This window comes from Oreochromis aureus, linkage group 6 (genome assembly GCF_013358895.1).
Source record: "Oreochromis aureus strain Israel breed Guangdong linkage group 6, ZZ_aureus, whole genome shotgun sequence".
Classification (NCBI taxonomy): Eukaryota; Metazoa; Chordata; class Actinopteri; order Cichliformes; family Cichlidae; genus Oreochromis; species Oreochromis aureus.
In genome coordinates this window covers 25,112,826-25,130,375 of record NC_052947.1, presented here as the reverse complement: position 1 = coordinate 25,130,375, position 17,550 = coordinate 25,112,826, and the positions used below count along the sequence as shown (strand labels likewise).

The window sequence follows — 17,550 nt, the reverse complement described above, 5'->3', positions numbered from 1 at the left end:
GGTGATGCAGAAGTTTATGTTTTACATATAGAGTGTATCTACAAAGTCCAAATACAGAGATAAGTGGGAGTGTTGCACCACGAAGGGCATCCAGAAAAAAGATCTGTGCCAAATCAAACATGTGGACAGGTGTCCTCTAAGTGCCTAACCTCCTCCTCATTTTCATCCTTATCCTCCTCCTTATCCTTCTTCTTCTTCTCCTTCACATAGACTACATATACACTTATGCCAAAGGTGTATGAAGTACTGTGTGAATCCTCAAGCTGAACATTCACGTTGTGTTACCATTGTAATGTTTGAACCAGATTTGACTAAAGGAAAACTCATGATAAATAAATTCATACATTCATTTACTCAAAAGAACTTAAATTGCAAAATCAACACTTGGGTAAGACTGGAAACAGGAGACTGAGACCATAAACTGATTGGGAAAGTGCAGTAATGTCACGGTCTCTTAAGACTTCTTTTTGCAACCAGAGGAGCCCCTGTTGGCCGTTAGACAGAATGCCAAGGGAAATGTGCATCAGATTTTTTTTTTTTAAAAAGAAAGAAAGAAAGGAAAAATAAATAAAAAATGAAACAAAATTTCCTCTTATTGAAAGATGCCACAGAAGCTGTAGCAGTGCAGATATTTGCTGTTATTCTTCTGAAAGTGCTGGAAATATCCTCTCTGCTGTTTATCGAGAAAGTGCAGCAGTTTGAAGGGAGATGTGAAACAAATGGAGCCATAACAATCCTTCCTTGAACAGGGTTAGGAGTGACTGAGGGAGAGCAGCCAAAAACAGGACAACAAGGACTATTTCTGTGGTGTTCTCTCATCGCGTGCTTTTGCTGTGATCACATTTCAAGTCCAAACCCACTTTGTCTCTTACTGCTAAAAAGAACTGAGGATTTATGGAGCATCACAAAGAGCCTAGCTGATTATTTATTTATTTTTACTGCAAATGTTAACATCACTTTCTTTGTCCTCAGTGAAAGCCTGTTGCAAGAAACAAAAGAGAAAAGGAGATGAAAGATTAACCATATTCAAGAATGAATAAATAGTAAATTGAAATAAGTAAAATGTTGACTCATTAAATTCCACTCCTTCAATAAAGTCTTCCACTTGCTGCACAGCTGTAGCTGAATAAAACTCAGTAGAACTGAGTATGAAAAGCAGACTGTACCCTGAGGGTGATTTTAGTTAAAGACAGATGTTAAAACATGGTAAAAGACCATTTATGGGACACATCAAACTTCCTAGTAGAGATTACCTGTCATGGATTCAGAAACACAGTGAGCAACTTGTCCAGTCCATGTTGATTACATTCTTTCATCTTCAAGAATTTAAAATTATAAGCAAAACTCTTGAAATTTGTAAAACTGTTATTTTATTTTACAAATACTGTAAATTATCTGTGCACCTTTAGAATTAAAGTGTTCAACAAAGAGTACAATTACAAAAACAGAACAATAGATGATTGTTATAGATCTGGGTGTAGAGGTTGGGTTTATGCACTCTTTATAGAGACTATATGCATGAATAATATTGGCAGGATATGGAGGAAATTTGTTCTAATCTCTCACTGATGCATGGTGCTTTTTATATGTCAGTTTTATATGTCAGTTTAAGAACCAATGCCACCATTTTTCAAACACACGCATACACGCAAACATGCCTTTTCTTTTGATGAATAGCACATTTGCAAAGTAAATGGTTAACTCCTCTCAGACCTCCAATAATAAAATGGTTTATACATATTTCTGCATTTCTCTAGAAAGAAAGTGCCAAAGGGCTTTTTATCTTGATAATTCTGCACATTTAAATCATAATTGTTCCTATTTTGGTGTGTGTGTGTGTTTGGATCCGAAGCTTTCTTCTGGGAAATCAGGCCTCTTCCACAACTCATCTCTGCATACCACAGCAAACACCACCGAGAACGTCTAAATAAAGACGAGGCATAACTTGTAATAATACCCAGCAGCCCGATGATTGAGTGAATCTAATATTCTTGCTGTGCACAGGCTGGAGTACACCACAAAGCAAAAACGTGACTATTAGCTCGCCTGACAGAAGTGTTTTGAAAAATGAAGACGTGGTTTTAATAAAGAAGGCCTGGTTTCCAGTAGGATGTGAGCGAATATGTGTGCACTCAAACCGGCCAAAGCTAAACAGAAGAGAGACGGAGAACATGTGGACATGGAGATGTCTTGTGTTCTTTCATTCTAAAGGTAGCAAACCAGTCACCCACCACAAAATAATCTATACACGACACAACACCGGGAACTGATCAGCTCCTGTTCTTCAGATAGATCGACAAGTTAAACTGTGAACGCTGTAGGCGCAGACCGTAGGTGGACAGAATAATCAGTGTATTTAAATTACTGAAACATACGTATTCTTTTATTTTAAAATGATACAAAATCAAATGGCCCATTTGCCACACAATTATGGATATTGTCATTAATATTTGTATAAGCCTAAACAGTCTCTTTATGATCTGTCATCTAAAGTAAAAACTTTTTTTTTTTTAAATTTCTCGTTGTTTTCACAATTTTATTTAGAATCCTGCAAATTTGTCATTAAGTCTAGACTTTAGTTCGATTCAGTCGAAAAAAATATTTAAAATTAAGCAGTAATAATTAAAAACATAGCTGAATGTATTTATATGAACCGGGTTCATTTGATATGGTCTTTTCAATGTTATACACATTCCGGTGTTTAATAAAAAGTGCACACACGAAATTAAAATGATCCATTTTATTCCAAACACACTGGAAGATTTAAAAAACATCCGTGTTGAAAGCATTTACTTCAGGGAATCAGATTCAGTATTTGGCAGCCTTGTCGGTCTCAGTGAGTTCCAAGCAGGCGCACATCATTAGATTAAATTAAACTAGACGAAATCTTAAAGATCCCGGTGGGAAAAGCAGGCAGCTGCGAAAGAGTGAAGTTGGGTATCATTCCGTGGAGTGAAACGGGATGCAGGAGGCAGGGGGTTGGAGGCAAAGATCGCACAGCGGCGCAGCATCCGGCGTCGAAATGTTCAAAGTTTTGACAAGAAGGGAAATTTTTGGAGAGGATCGAGGAAAGCGCAGGTGTGACGCTGCTCACAGGTGGTCTGTTGGGGATAACCCGGGACTCGAAACCACTTTCTAGATCCTGATCTCGGTACAAATCGGGATTCTGGAGACTAGAGACCACCCTGCGCACTCCGAGGAGAGGAAACACGGGCATCAAAGTGAGCTCCTGCGCCCTGGAGCCTTTCATCGGTGCCAAATATAAACTTTGCCTCTTAAAGCGTTTCCTGCGACGAAGAAAACTCCCATTTTCAAACATATCCGCCGACATGGGATCCAGAGTCCAGTAATTCCCCTTGCCTGGGTTCCCGGGTTCCCGGGGCATTTTGACAAAGCAGTCATTCAAAGACAAGTTGTGACGGATTGAGTTTTGCCACGAAGGGAATTTCTCCCGATAATAAACAAAGCGCTGGCTGATAAAATCGCATATCTCACTGAGGGTGAGCCTCTTTTTGGGGCTTTGGAGGATGGCCATGGTGATGAGAGCGATATAAGAGTACGGAGGCTTCACCGAGGTAATTCTCCTTCCGGGACCCTCCTGCAGTCGGACTTCAAAGTCGTCCTCTCCCTGCACGCCAGGAGAAAAGGACGAAGGCCGTCGCTCCAAGTCTACATTACTCTCCCCGAACACTGATACATCTGTCCTCCTCACAACTTCTCTGCAGTCCGCCTGGCCCTCCACTTCAATGTCCGCCTCATCCATGGGTTTGTTGTCCAGCGTCATGATCCGGACTGTCCGGTAGGCCCCAGCGGGCGAGATTCAGTGCCTGTCTACTAGGACAGAAAGTGGAGACCCCCTCGTTTCCTTTCATTCACAAAAAAAGTCTCGCATCTGACTGCATCCTGACTTTTGAGCCTCCCACTCCGAACTTCCGCCTCCTCCTCACGCAGTCTGTTTTAACCGACACAGCTGCAGGTATCCACAAACCTGAAGCTGTGGGGGAAAAACATTTTATTTAATCAAAGATAGAGAAATTATGATACTGAAGGCGTGGTTACGCTAATTACACTAACTCATGCATATTTTCCCCAGTGTATACACGCTTTTTTTTTTCTTTTTTTTTTTTTTAAATAAAGGTCCTATTTTTATTCTTTTCTCCTTTCTTTATATTTTTTTTACTGTTGTGATTTGCTTCCAAGTACATTTTTTTAACTGCACGTCCATGATGAATATTATTTATTTATTAAACTTTTTGGGGGATCTACACAGTTTTCTGACTCAGTAATCGTTGCGTGTGATTAAGTTGTTCTTTTTCTTGGCTATTAGGCCACTTCGTGTTCTTATTTTTTTGACCCTTTTTGTGCACAGCACTTTGTGACTGTAAAAAAAAAAAAAAGACTTAATACATTTTATTTGCTACATTTGATGAATGGTATACATTAAACAGCAAAACAATGCCTTCTATTTAAAGTGAAACTGCAAAAGCAAAACAGAAAAAAGTATTTCACCCTTAACATTGCACAATAGGGTTGGAGAGCCAGGCTTAGCCATTTTATCTACTATCTGCTAATTGAACAATTAGTCGTATTTTATGTACCCATAATGTTTCAGCAACAATTAAAATGAATAAATCTCCACAGACGTCTTTAAGCAAACGTAGCTGAGTAAAACGCATAAGGCTCGTCTTTGAACTGCACTCGAGTATCAGAAGTACAAAGCTGGACAGGCTGCCAAGAACCATTAAATTTGATTTGTGTACATTCATTCATTATTGATTATAGCTGATGTTTAAATGACTGCAGCAGGTGAGACGTTTTGGAGCATGTGCAATGTAAAATAAGAGCAGGCATATGCATTTCATTGAGCTTGAGCTCCCTTTTATGTCCTTGGCTTACATAGCGCTCATTTCCTTCAGTATTCCTCTTTGCCGGATGGTTTAGCACATGGCAAGAGAGCCAACTCAAGAAGACGTAATCCATTTTGAAATAATAGCTGCACTGTATCAATCCGTGCGAGGCCACCCACTTGGCCAGCAGGCCTGTAGTGCATGGTGGGCTGAAGGAACTGTGGGAAGCCTCATTACTGAACATTTCTTCCCTCTCACTGTAGTTTAATTTGATATGTGCACCCATTTGAAACCAATTTATAATTTTACAGTCACTGCAATACTAAGCTAAATTCTTAAATGAAGAATGGGGAGACACAGGTTTGTTCATGAATTTACTACAAACAAACACCCATGCAAACACACACAAAACCCCTTTTCCCCATCACACAGAAAACAGCAATACTAAGGAAATCTACACACCGATTTAACAAGCCAAATAAAATAACGCTCTGAAACAATGGCCCAAATAAATATCAAAAAAAGTGACCACTTATTACAACCACAATTAGAAACAACAACAACAAAGACGACAAAATAAATAGCTTGATTTAACTTGTTCAACTAAATGTATCTGATGAACTTAGTAAACACTGTCGCTGTCAGGATCAGGAGCAGTAGGAGTGTTTTACAGTTAATAACAGTGAAAAACAGCACTGAGCTCAAGGCCTGTACAGAAATAACTTTCTATTACAGCTGTCGGGTACTACTGAACATTATATGTAAGCAACACTGAAGCTATTTCGATGAAAAAATGTCACGACTAAACTTTCCACTGAATGCGTCACTTTCTGACAGTGGTCTTTCAGTATCCCATTTATTTGTATAAACGATTCTCAGCTCTGCTACCAAGTCTGGCTGTGCATCCTCAGTATATCCCTCTTGGTGAAAAAAAACAAAACAAAAAGCAAACCTTCTAAGCTCCATCACACATGCTAAATACAAATTAAGGAGCAGAAATAGGATCAGTACAGAAAATACTTTAGTACAGATTATCTTCAGTTATTTTTTCCATACAAATTTCAATGTTTTACAAGTTGTTGGTTTTCTATTACTTTTTTTGATGCACACAGTCATAGAGGTGAATGTGTACTATTGTCTGAGGTACAGTGCTATAACAGTAAAACAAATTTAAATACCTTGAGTCAGGTAAGAGGTAGTCATATCTGTAGTGAACTGTAAAGATTTACGAGAGCAGCGAGTATTGTTTCAAACTGTTGTGTGCATCTGTGCAAAGCTCTGTCACATGTGGGCATAAAAACCTGTGCTGTGTGCAAGTTCCCTAGGTGGTGTGTTTCCGCTGAGCTGAGGTCAGCCTCACAAAGTTTCCACACTTGAGGCAGCAAGAGTTGGAGTTGCCCTCTTTCCGAGGGATATGCCAGCAGTTGACACAGCGCACTCTGTACTTCTTATACCTTCAAAAGTAAGAGAAAAAAAATGCAGTGGTGGTTCAACTATTTGCCCTTTAATGCTCAGGTGCATAAATGCTATTTAGTCAAATTATCATTGGCAGATGATTGATTTATAGTAATACTACAAGCCATTTTACAAGCATGGACATTTAATACTTTTCCAAAGTAGATTATCTGCACATTCTTTTGAGCCCAGCACTACTCCTTATTTCGAAAGCTAACCTGTGTTTATTTCTGAAAGAGAAATTATAAGCCAGTGAGTACTAACATACCATTTCATGCAATCATGAGATTAATGCATTAGTCTGGGAAGTCATGCATGAAGTAAAGTTTCTGTAAGATGCAGTCAGACTCTTGTGAGAATGACAAAAAATAAGTATCATTTCTGATGTTTGTGAGGCCTTAACTTGTTTAACTGCACAGTGTTGTGGCAACTGACTGCTGAAAACAGGATGAAAAATTATGGCAAAATAAGTAAACATCAACACAAACTGATTTGAAACAGGTTTCCACAAAACACAAGTTAGAATATATTAATTCCTTTAAGCTATAATTCAACATCATCAATGAGGACTCAAAGAAAATTTAAGACTCTGTTAAAAATCACAATAATCCAACTGATTATTGTGATCAGCCCTACTGAACAGCTTCAGTGTTTAAGACACTGAACATTGAACATCGAGCTACCTTATCCCACAGGCATTGCACAGTGGAGTCCCGTCCTCGGCATCTCTCCACATGGGGGTCTTCCTGGTGCAGCATGATGCACAAACTTTAACCTCTGGTGAAACAGAAATAAAAGATTAAGTAAGTAGCAGTAAAACTGAACTGAGTGTGCTCAAATAACTTATTGCCACGCATATTTTTTTAAATCTGAATTAAAGAAGTGTTTTAATGCAACCAAAGATAGCGACTACATTTGCAATAATCATTTAGCCTCCTAGGATCTGGTGCCCACATATGTGGACATCACATTTTGGGTTGTCTAGACAACAATACTAAATTTTGCTCTACAAGGTCCCGATATCCTCTTCTCAGAAACTACATCAGGTAAAAAGATAATTCTTTGTCTTTACATTCATCAGCTCCCAATCAGACCAAATAGCAAAGAGAAATTAAAAATGCATGCCATGAAAGAATTCGGGACTTAGGAGGTTAAAGATACATTTGTAATTTTACGCCTCAAAAACTTGATCAAATTATTAAACGATAACCGACTCCAGACAATAATCTCAACTGAGCGGAAGATATTTCAATTTTTAAAAAATACACAACAATCTAGAACTTCACTGGAACATTTACACTGTATTTTCTGTTAACTGACCAATATACGAGAACAAGGCTGCATATCTGTCGAGAAGCTTGGCTCTTTGGTTTTTAAATGCTGGAAATACAGCACACTGACATTCCCACTTTACCAAAAATGAAACATACGCAAATGTCAAATAGTTACAGATTTGTAAAGACAATTTGTAAAGAAGAAGAAAAGATGAGAAAAATTATGAATGAAATTAAAGATATGAATTATGAAAAATTATTTTAAGTATTTTGTAAAAGTGTTAGCACTCAGATCCTTAGCTGATGATAAGTACATTTATTTAAAGTTGAGTTTATTTTTCTGTCGTCTTAGCTGACATTCACGTTGTGGTATTAAGTTATTTAAACCTCAACTTTCCTAAACACTTGTATGAAACAGTCACACCTGTCTGACCCTGTTGGGTTACATATTTCTAAGGTGGTGGTGTCCTCTAGTGGAGATTATGGGTATCACACACAAATACACTTCTATAACACTGTAATGCTGCAGATACTTTTATTTATAACTCATAATTAATTAAACATTAAATTATTACAATTACTTAATATATTGTATTTTACATACTTTATTTGTTCTTACAAAAAGTTATATATATTTTTATTTCCAATATTTAAATATTGGGATGTTTTGCTGAGTGTTTTGCCATTTGGGGTTAGTTTAGTGTTGTATTCTGGATAAAGTCTCCTAAGACACTATTTTTCTAAGACACACTTTTGGGCTGCACAAAAACAATTCAATTTTTTCCTCATATTAATTTAGTTAAAGTTGAAAAATCCAGTGTGTCTGTATTAGGTAACTAAATAAAATGTAAAAAAATCCAATCTCAAACTGTGTGTTAAGACTGAGATGCCAACATGAGTGTAACACTTGTTCAGAATGTCTTTAATTTAATGCACATTATTATAATAAAAAAACTAAACAAATAACCCTTAAATATGCTAAAAATTGTACTTTGAGCTTAATTTTTAACAATAAAAAAATCAAATTAAAACAAGCAAGATACTCTGTAAACTCTTCTCTGCATCTTCTGTTAGATGATCCAGGAAAAACAGTTAAATAAATGAGTAGCTTGCCTGAGGACATAGTTAGGGGGTACTCACTTAAAACACTGGTTGTGTGACCGTTCTCCTCATCCGAGCTGCTAGTTTTAAAAGATTTCTGTGATGACCGTGTCCTCAGCCTGGGTTTTCTCACACTCTTGCAGAGTTCCTTGCTGTTGTGGGTACACGCGGATAAAACACCAATAACGTGAGAGGATTTCATTTAACCTCCTACCACGTTTTGTAATACATGGCGTGTACCGAAGATGTGTTTGTCTACCTGTATTTTGAAGTTATGAGAAGCCGACACTGTTCCCTGCTTTCGTCTAGCTCCGTGTCCATCCTGAATGTCACTCCCTGGAAATCCGGGTCTTGAATATCCACACTACGACTGGGATTAGGCTGTTTTCTAGGAGTCTTAGTTCTCCACTGGTACAAAGAGGATGAACCGTGATCCTCCTTTTGCATTGTCCAAAGTTCTGCTTTGGATGGTGCAGAAGATTTTATCGGGGCAGTTGGAGGGGCTTCTTCATCTATGGGGGCATCTGCACATTCATCTGATTTTGAACCTAAGAGAGAATTCTCTGGAGCTCTGAATGTAAGTGATGGTGATTGTGAAGAAAGTTGGATGGGGCTCAGAGGAGGCAGCCTGCTGTCACATTGGGCTTCCACAGATAAAGTAAGATTTGCATTAATATCTAGTGACAGTACTGGCTTTGATAGAGTAGTACAAGCAGCATCATCTGAATTACAAGTTAGCTTAGTATTAAGACATGCATTGTGTGCCTGTGATAAAGCATTTTCAGAAAAGAGTGCATTTAAAATATCCTGTTTGCTAGAAGAACAATCCTTCTCACACTCCTGGCTGCACCCAATTTGTGTGTTGACAATGACGTTAACTTCTGTTTTGCTCTTGTGTTGAGGATGCAGAGATGCTGTTGTGTCTCCTGGCAAGTCTGCTCTGTCAGTGTCTGTTTTCTCAGCAGTTTCAAGCTGAACACCCATCTCGGAGTTTTTCACACAGCACTGTAGTTTAAATCCATCTCCTGTGGGTCTTCCTGTCACTTTTTCCTCAGCAGTGACAGAGGGTGTGATTTCTTGTCTCTCAAAGAGACGAGGAGATGGGCCTAACATGCATTCACCACTTAGAGTGTCACTTTCAATTGTAGCTTCTGTAACATCTGGTGCTGCAGTGGATAATGTGACTGTTGAATAGCCTAATTTTGTGGCAGATGAGGCTGAACTTGGGTCGAACACCTCAAGATTTTCCAAATGAAGCAGTTTTTCACACTGCAAGTTGATCAGGCTCAGCACTTTCCAGGGACTATTGCGTTCACACACTGGTGTAGTTGTGACATTGCTGCTTTGACACTCCTCATTTACCGTTTTCAGCTCATTACATGGCAACGAACAAGACAAACTATGGTGGCAGGAACCGTTACAGGTATGAGATGAATGTGCATCTCCTTCCTTTTTCATTTCTAAAGTATCCTGGACAGAACTAGCAGAGGCTTCAAATGAATGTGGACCCTCTTCTTTTTTAATTACTAAAGAATCCTGGCTATATGTCTTAATCTCTGATTCACTGGGTAGATTTGAGTCTGGGAAACTGTTGTGGATAGGGGATACAAGCTTGGAAACTTCTTGGAAAAGGTAGAAAAGTGCAGACTGGGGAGAATCTTGTTCCACTTTGCTCTGGTTTCCCTGGATAAAGTCAGCTTGCATCCTTGATTTCGTACTCATACTGAGGCAGAGTCTGCAACATGAATAGGAACAAATAGCTTTACGACTAGCAGAGGTAAATCTGTGCATGTTTTCCCTAAACTTTCCCTCTAGTCTTCGTCTTTTCTCTATTACAAAAAAATTGTACCTTCAGACCTTTACACATCTGACATGACAAATATGCTTCCTACCACAGATCATTGAAAGATATTAGTTTCTATCAATAGTCCACAAGCAACAAATTGGCTGCAAGCAGCTAAATATTTTATATATATATAAATATGCTTCCTACCACTGATCATTGAAAGATATTAGTTTCTATCAATAGTCCACAAGCAACAAATTGGCTGCAAGCAGCTAAATATTTTATATAACGTAAAATAATAGCATAGTGTCATTTTGCCTACATATGTGGGTCATATACCTTAAGGACAATTTAGGGTTAAAAAATGGTTAAATTGGGCGCTATGTAATTTTCTGTTACGTATTTAAGGAAAAACAAATTATTTTTAATAAATTATTGACCATTAATTAATACTCAGTAAATTTCAGATAAATAACTGATGAAATCTACCTTGGCCAGCATGTATAATTTATACAGCAAAGTATGTTTTGGTATTTTGTGCATGGGTGCATTTGTAATTTATAGGTGAAACAGAAAATGTCATGCCATGCATGCTACCTAAGGCTATTCTAAAACTGAGCTAATGCGGCCAATTATATGACTGCAGTTACAGCAAATAAGCTAATTCTATGTTTGTTTTTGTATCAAAAAACAACTTTTTATGTAACTAGTTCAACTCACCGGAAAGGCTGTAACAAAACTTTTCTGTGGCGCTTAAACCTGTCTGGGAACAAATGTTGCACTTCCTGCCTTCTAGAACGTCGAATTTTTCGCGGTTGTCGAGCGGTCGCGAGCGCAGCAGCAAATCCCATTAATATTACGTCAATCCGTTAACATGAATGCTTGTGAAATCATTTTTTTTTCTCTTACAGGCCACGAATGAACTAAGGCCTAAACGTTTCATCTAAAATAGATAATTCTGTAGCGCATGCAAGCAGATCTACAATTTGGCATTGTGATTACATCTAAATAAACTGTAGGCACTGACTCATTCCATGTAAAATCAGAGTATCAGATCTCAGTAAGCACCCGTCAAGTTAAATGATTGCATATTCCGAACCATTATCTGTAATCGTGCATCACCATCACCTGCTGCCATAATCGATCTTTGTCTTCTATGTTTTTGACCTGCGATGGCCTCTAGCTAACGGTGTCTTTATCATGTATACATGAGATGAACACGCTTAAAAATCGTGGTCAAACTCTAACTACAAGCGTTCAGCCCACTCTGCCTGACATTCGTGTGGAGTACCACTCTCGATGCTCACCTGTGATCTTCAATCCGTCGTCAAATAAAAGATTAAGCGTGTCGATTTACTGGGGAACTCCAACCACTGAAGCTGGTTGCTATGACTGGATCAGATTCTGGGGCCAGAAGAAGGTACGCGGGTGTTTTTCGTTTGCTAGATTACATCCTGTCTGGGTATAAAAGCTTTGCCACTCCTAACTCCTGTTCACTTTGTAGCAGCTGCTTGTCTAGATATGCGAGTGGACAAAACCTTTTCTTTTACCCGGCAATGACTGTTAGCTAGTCATGCAGCCAGTAATGGTTATTTAACTGTTGGTGAGTCCGTGATAAGGTCAGTATCGTGGCCTTTGAGTTGTTATTGTAAGGTTGATGGCTAAAGAGTTAAGGTCATCACCAGGTAACCAACTTTGGCAGGGGGCTATTTGGTTTAAGTCGCCATTTCACTTTTAACAACCTATATTAAAACCTTTCACTGATGTGCATTTGCACTAGCAGTCACACACATGATTGTAAAATGAAAAGTGAACAAAAGCATAAGGGACATTTAAATTCATCACATGCTTGATGGTTGGGAGTTTTTGTTTTGTTGCACTTTAGTTCTTTTTAGCTCCAAATTCATAGGAATGCTTCCTGAAGTCTGACTTGCATTAGGCTCAATCACTCCAACCTCAGTATCCCCCCCCCAGTCATGCCATTTTCTGCAACTGCTGCAGAAGCACTGAGCTTCATTTAACCAATTAACTTCAGCTTGGGCTGCAATAACTTCAGTGACGCAAATGTTTCAAGTTGTTCATTAGTAGAATTCAGGTGAGGGGGCACAATGACCTTTTTATGAAGGCCCAGGCCCCCAGGTAGTGAGTGCACTATTCAAAATATCTTTTTAAATAGATTTTATTGCACAACTTAAAATATTTGTATTTCATCAGACATAAAATACACAATTCACTTGTGCGCAAGTTGGACAAGTACAGTAGACTTGAGTAAAAGGTAGATGTGGTAAACTTAAACTATGGTAACATGAAGATCACCAGCTTCCAAGCAGTCCTACTTCCACCATCCTGCTATGGAACCAGCTGGACCAGATCCTCTAATCAAGCCTTAATCACTGACAGTTACAAAGAAATGCTTTAAAACACCTTTCTATCTGAAATGCAATTCACATGAATGTTTCTGAAATGTTTGGAGCAAATACAAAATAAGTTTCAATAGTATAAATTCTGCTTTGATTTCTTAGGAGCCCGTGTTTAAGAATCAGGCAAACATGACTGTTTATGGCTTTTTTCTGTCTTGCAGAATAGGATGATTGTGGCAGTGAGAATGTACTTCTACGTCATAGACACAAAAATGTATAAATGAGCATGGTGCATACAAAAGTAAATGCTATGCATATAATACCTGACAAGAGTGATAATAATGGACTAGCCAAAACGATAATGACAATCTTGTGATACTTGTGCGTATTTGAGCTGTAACAAGGAATGTTCCATTAATCAGCAGAAAGATTTAACTCTGTTAAATAAAGTCTTCCCCTGCAGTTCTCTTTTTTTTCCCAAAAAAAGAACAGTTTGATTGAATGGTGTCATAAAGCTGGCCTGAGAACGTGCCACAAACCCCCCAAAACAAAACAAAAAATACAGGATTTGTTAAACATCTTTTTGTTTTTTAAAGTTTGGTTTTTTTCCAAGTAACATCACCTACTGTGAGATGTAGTGTCTGACTCTGCCTGATCTCATCTGCAGGGACTGTCCTGTCAGTGGTTAACTGTAGAATTAGTCAGTTGTTAAGACATCTTGGGAGTTGCTACGGACTTTTCTATCCTTGTCATGCCTTTTCCATGGTTGGCCCCCCCCCTCCCAAACTCAAAAAGTACACATGGTGCCTAGCGCCAAGCTAAAAGCTCCAGTTTTTCTCCACACCCCATCTTCACCCTCTATTTCACTTCTCAGTGAGGTTTGGGAACATGGCCATCCACATAGAAGTTCCGGGTGACTTTGGGCAAGGTTAGTTCAATCCCATCAAGCTCCGGAGTGAGAATGATCTGGCATCCCAGCCTGGAGTTCTCCTGCAGCATCGGCGCCATGTCAAGCATGTCATCCTCCCTATGAATGGATATATATGTCAATAATAATGATTTTTTTTTTTCAAACTGCATCACATAGATTTTCCAAACTTAATGTGACATGGTCAAATAAGATGGCACTGGTAGCAGTCCTACCTCTCTTCAGGTTCTGGCAGTTTGTCAAAATGAGCAGCACTCACATAAACATGACATGTTGAGCAAGCAAGAGACGCTTCACAGGCTCCTAAATATTCCAAGACACAAATATCTCAATGACAATGGTGCAAGGATAATGGTGTTCATCTAAAGTTCATCTGTAATGATCCTCACCTTCCAGGTCAATGCCATGCTTGTGAGCCAGGTAGAGGACATTGTCTCCCACTTTAGCTTTCACGGGGATCCTCTGGCCTGACCGATCTATATACACCACGTTGACACTGAACAGAAGACATCAAACTATTAAAAGCAACAAACAAACAGGTGATACAATATCTCACATCTGTGATGCATTCAAGATTAGATGAGCTTTTAAAGTAAATTTGTTTTTTGTTTTTTTAAAGAAACAGACATTTATGTGTGTTTGGCCATAATTCAAGTGTTTATTCCACCATTCTCAACTTATAATATACAAAATATATACAAATAATGAAGTCTGAAAATCTATAAATAATTTTATCTAATAAGTATCAGAGGTCTATTTTTTAAGCTTATCTGGTATTTTATTTATTTTTAAATAAAAAGAACTTTAAATGCAACAAGAGGTCTGCTTATTTTTAAGTATGTGCTCTCAAATTAATGATTTGCATAAGCACTCTGTGGTGGTTTAGGGTGCTTTTAAACTGGATCCAGCCGCTGCTTTGGTTGTGAGTTATTTTAATTTGTCCATTTACACTTACGTGCAACTTCGGCTTTAGTTTTTGACAGAAGTAGCTGTGATAACAATTCTTATTAAAAGTATTACGATGCATCCAGTTATGTGCAGTTCACCGTACCCTGTTATTTCACAATAAAAGCCTCAGCTGACTTACACATCCTCAGGGTCCTCTGCATTGGAGCTCCCCTCCTCACTGTGGTAAAGACCTGAGGAAAGAGCAACACAGCCATCATTACTGTGAGAGTATTCAAAGGTGACATCAGCTCCTCCACTTTGATAATGGGGCTGATTTACTTGTTGCACCCAAGTTTCAGAAGTTTACCATCCCTAACTGGGAATGCTGAAACGAAGTTACACAAGTGTTATTGAACCGACTTTCCAGGCAGATTACTGCTAATTTTACAGACTTCCTGCAATGCCTAACTTGCCTGGCATCGCCGATGACTGAAACTCCACCAAGAAGAAAAATTATAAGTACTTATTCAGACTTATCGTAAACAAACAGTCCTGACAGGAAAACCGGCTTTAGGCTAAATGTTAGCAGGCTGCACCACTCACCTATACTCGTCTGTAAGTGTCGGTTTATCGTCCGGAAACTATCAAAGGACCCCTTCCTTTGTAAATTAGCCGCATTTTTCGCATTACACTTTAACCTGAACAGTGGACACGTGCTACAGTCCGGGATAACTCGAGAAAGCCTCAAAGTCAGTCCCATGCTCGACCGGACTGCAGCAGAGGCCGCCATGACTGTTTTGGTCACATGACTGCACGCAGCCAATAGGAAACGAGTAACGGAGCGGGGACATTTCTGCTGTGAGGAGTTTCTCTGACAGCAGAGGGTGCCCCTGCGTCACCAGCTGCACGTGAGAGAAGGCCGATTATGTCTGTGTTACAAACGTTCACACGTGGACCTAAATGAACTTATACGATAAAATTTTGTGAAATTACTAAAAGTGGCAGAGCTCATTATGTTGAAAGGAGCCTGTGAGAGGGACTGTCTATGATAGTCATTAGTGTTGCTGTATTAATATGTAAATGCTGCATTTTTTTGAACTTTCTTTTCACTGCTTATATGTTTAACAGGTTGCACATATGAATAATTTCATGATACAGCTTACTAAAAAAAGTCAGCACACAAAGCTCTCATATATTTTAGAAATTGAAGTACGTATGTAAGTAAGTACCACATGAATTTGTACTGAAGTACAGCACCATGAAAAAGTCTCGAGCCATCCCTCCTTTATTTATATTTTACTTTCACACGGGTAGATTTTCATGTAATTCCGTAAAATGAGGAAACTGCACAAGTGAATGATAAAAAAAGATGAACAGTATCTGAAAGTCATGTACTTAAGAAAGAGCAGAAGATCCAGCACAGACCTGATACAGGACCTGAGAGATGCATCTTGCTCCTCTGCATTTGCTGTTTGATTCAGCCTCAACAGAAATGGTCTTAGTGAAAGGGTGGATGTGAAGACGCGATAGCTAAGGAAGGGAAACAGGGAGAAAAGGCTGAGACGGGAACAGGTCTTATGGAATGATGAATCTGAATTTGACATGTATATAGGATATAAAGTATCTACAGCCATCTGTAAAGCACAGTGGAGACGGTCATAGTCTGAGGCTAAATGTCAAAGCTGATAGAATTCTGAATGCAAAAAAAAAAAAAAAAAAAAAAATTAATAATTTGATCCACCATGCAAAACCATCTGGGAAGGATCTGAGAGCCAATATAATATTTTTTTTATATGAAAATGATTCCAAACATTCTGTCAGTCCAGTAAAAGCAAACTGGGACAGAAAGCAAAACACACACGCTCACACAATGGAACATGGGAGCACAGTGGTGTGGTGGTTAGCACTGAGTCATCATAGCAAGAAGGTCCTGGGTTTAAATCCACTGACCTTCAGCATGTTCTCCACATGTGTGCGTGGGTACTCTGGCTTTTTCCCACAGTCTCAATGCATGCAGTCAGTGGGATTAGTTTAATTAGTGAATGTGAGTGCGAATGGTTTTCGAACAACAGACTGGAGACCCATCCAAGGTGTATCCTGCTTCTTACCCTGCCTCTCCCCAGAGCCCGGACCTCAACATTATTAAAGCAGCGTGGGATCATCTTTACAGAGAACAGAACAAAAGGCAGCCAACATCCAAAGAAGAGCTCTGAATTTACTACAAGAAGCCTGGATAACTATTCCTGAAGACTACTTAAAGAAAGTATAAGAAAGCTTGCCTATGAGAGTACAGGCCATGTTCAGAAATAAAGGTGATAATACCTAATACTGACTTTCAAGCTCCTTAGACTTTTACTATCTATCTTTTTGCATATATACTCTATTTTCATTTATGTTTTCAAATGTTTCAATAGATATTCAACAACAACTGAGTCATAGCCAAAGACTTTTATACAGTTGTATAAACTAGCATAGAAAGACAATACTGAAGAACTAATACCTTAAAAAGATCATTGATGACGTGTTCGAGATTACATTTAACCACAGGAGACTCAGTATAAATTGAAATCTAAATAACAGTTAAAAAAACGAATAGACTGAACTCAGTACAAACAGCAAGGTTAGGTTGCCTCCATTAGGCACCAGCACACCTAAGTTATTATAGACTATAAAGGTTTTTTATTTTACCTTCTATTTAAACAAAATGTCTGGTAGTAATACATTTACCATACACTTAGGAGCTATAAGCACATACAAGTGCAAAACATGCTTCAGTGTTATAATATAAATAATGTCTTAATGTAAAAAAAATATGGCAGAACATTTCAAACTGTTTAAAAGAAGAAATTTTAAATAACATACTTACGCAACACAGCTGCAGCTTTGACTAGTCTAAGCCTGTTAAAATTAT

General features: G+C 38.5%; 3 protein-coding genes across 3 annotated transcripts; all 3 read right to left on the bottom strand.

The window, feature by feature from the left end:
- Nucleotides 1-2,866: 2,866 nt before the first annotated feature.
- On the bottom strand, nt 2,867-3,860 carry LOC116321364 (forkhead box protein D3-B-like). Its single transcript, XM_039613497.1, has one exon. It carries the CDS (start codon nt 3,782-3,784, stop codon nt 2,867-2,869), a length of 918 nt encoding a protein of 305 aa, XP_039469431.1. The 5' UTR covers nt 3,785-3,860.
- Nucleotides 3,861-5,208: 1,348 nt separating this feature from the next.
- On the bottom strand, nt 5,209-11,306 carry zglp1 (zinc finger GATA like protein 1). Its single transcript, XM_039613106.1, has 5 exons — nt 11,184-11,306; nt 8,937-10,412; nt 8,717-8,829; nt 6,986-7,079; nt 5,209-6,301 (listed from the first exon to the last, which is right to left on the bottom strand). The coding sequence occupies exons 2-5, from the start codon at nt 10,397-10,399 to the stop codon at nt 6,169-6,171; spliced, it is 1,803 nt and encodes a 600-aa protein (XP_039469040.1). The 5' UTR covers nt 10,400-10,412; nt 11,184-11,306; the 3' UTR covers nt 5,209-6,168.
- Nucleotides 11,307-12,626: 1,320 nt separating this feature from the next.
- fdx2 (ferredoxin 2) lies at nt 12,627-15,444 on the bottom strand. The gene is made up of 5 exons (XM_031741199.2): nt 15,243-15,444; nt 14,839-14,890; nt 14,141-14,247; nt 13,967-14,054; nt 12,627-13,850 (listed from the first exon to the last, which is right to left on the bottom strand). Exons 1-5 carry the CDS (start codon nt 15,427-15,429, stop codon nt 13,694-13,696), a joined length of 591 nt encoding a protein of 196 aa, XP_031597059.1. The 5' UTR covers nt 15,430-15,444; the 3' UTR covers nt 12,627-13,693.
- Between the last annotated feature and the right edge of the window lie 2,106 nt (nt 15,445-17,550).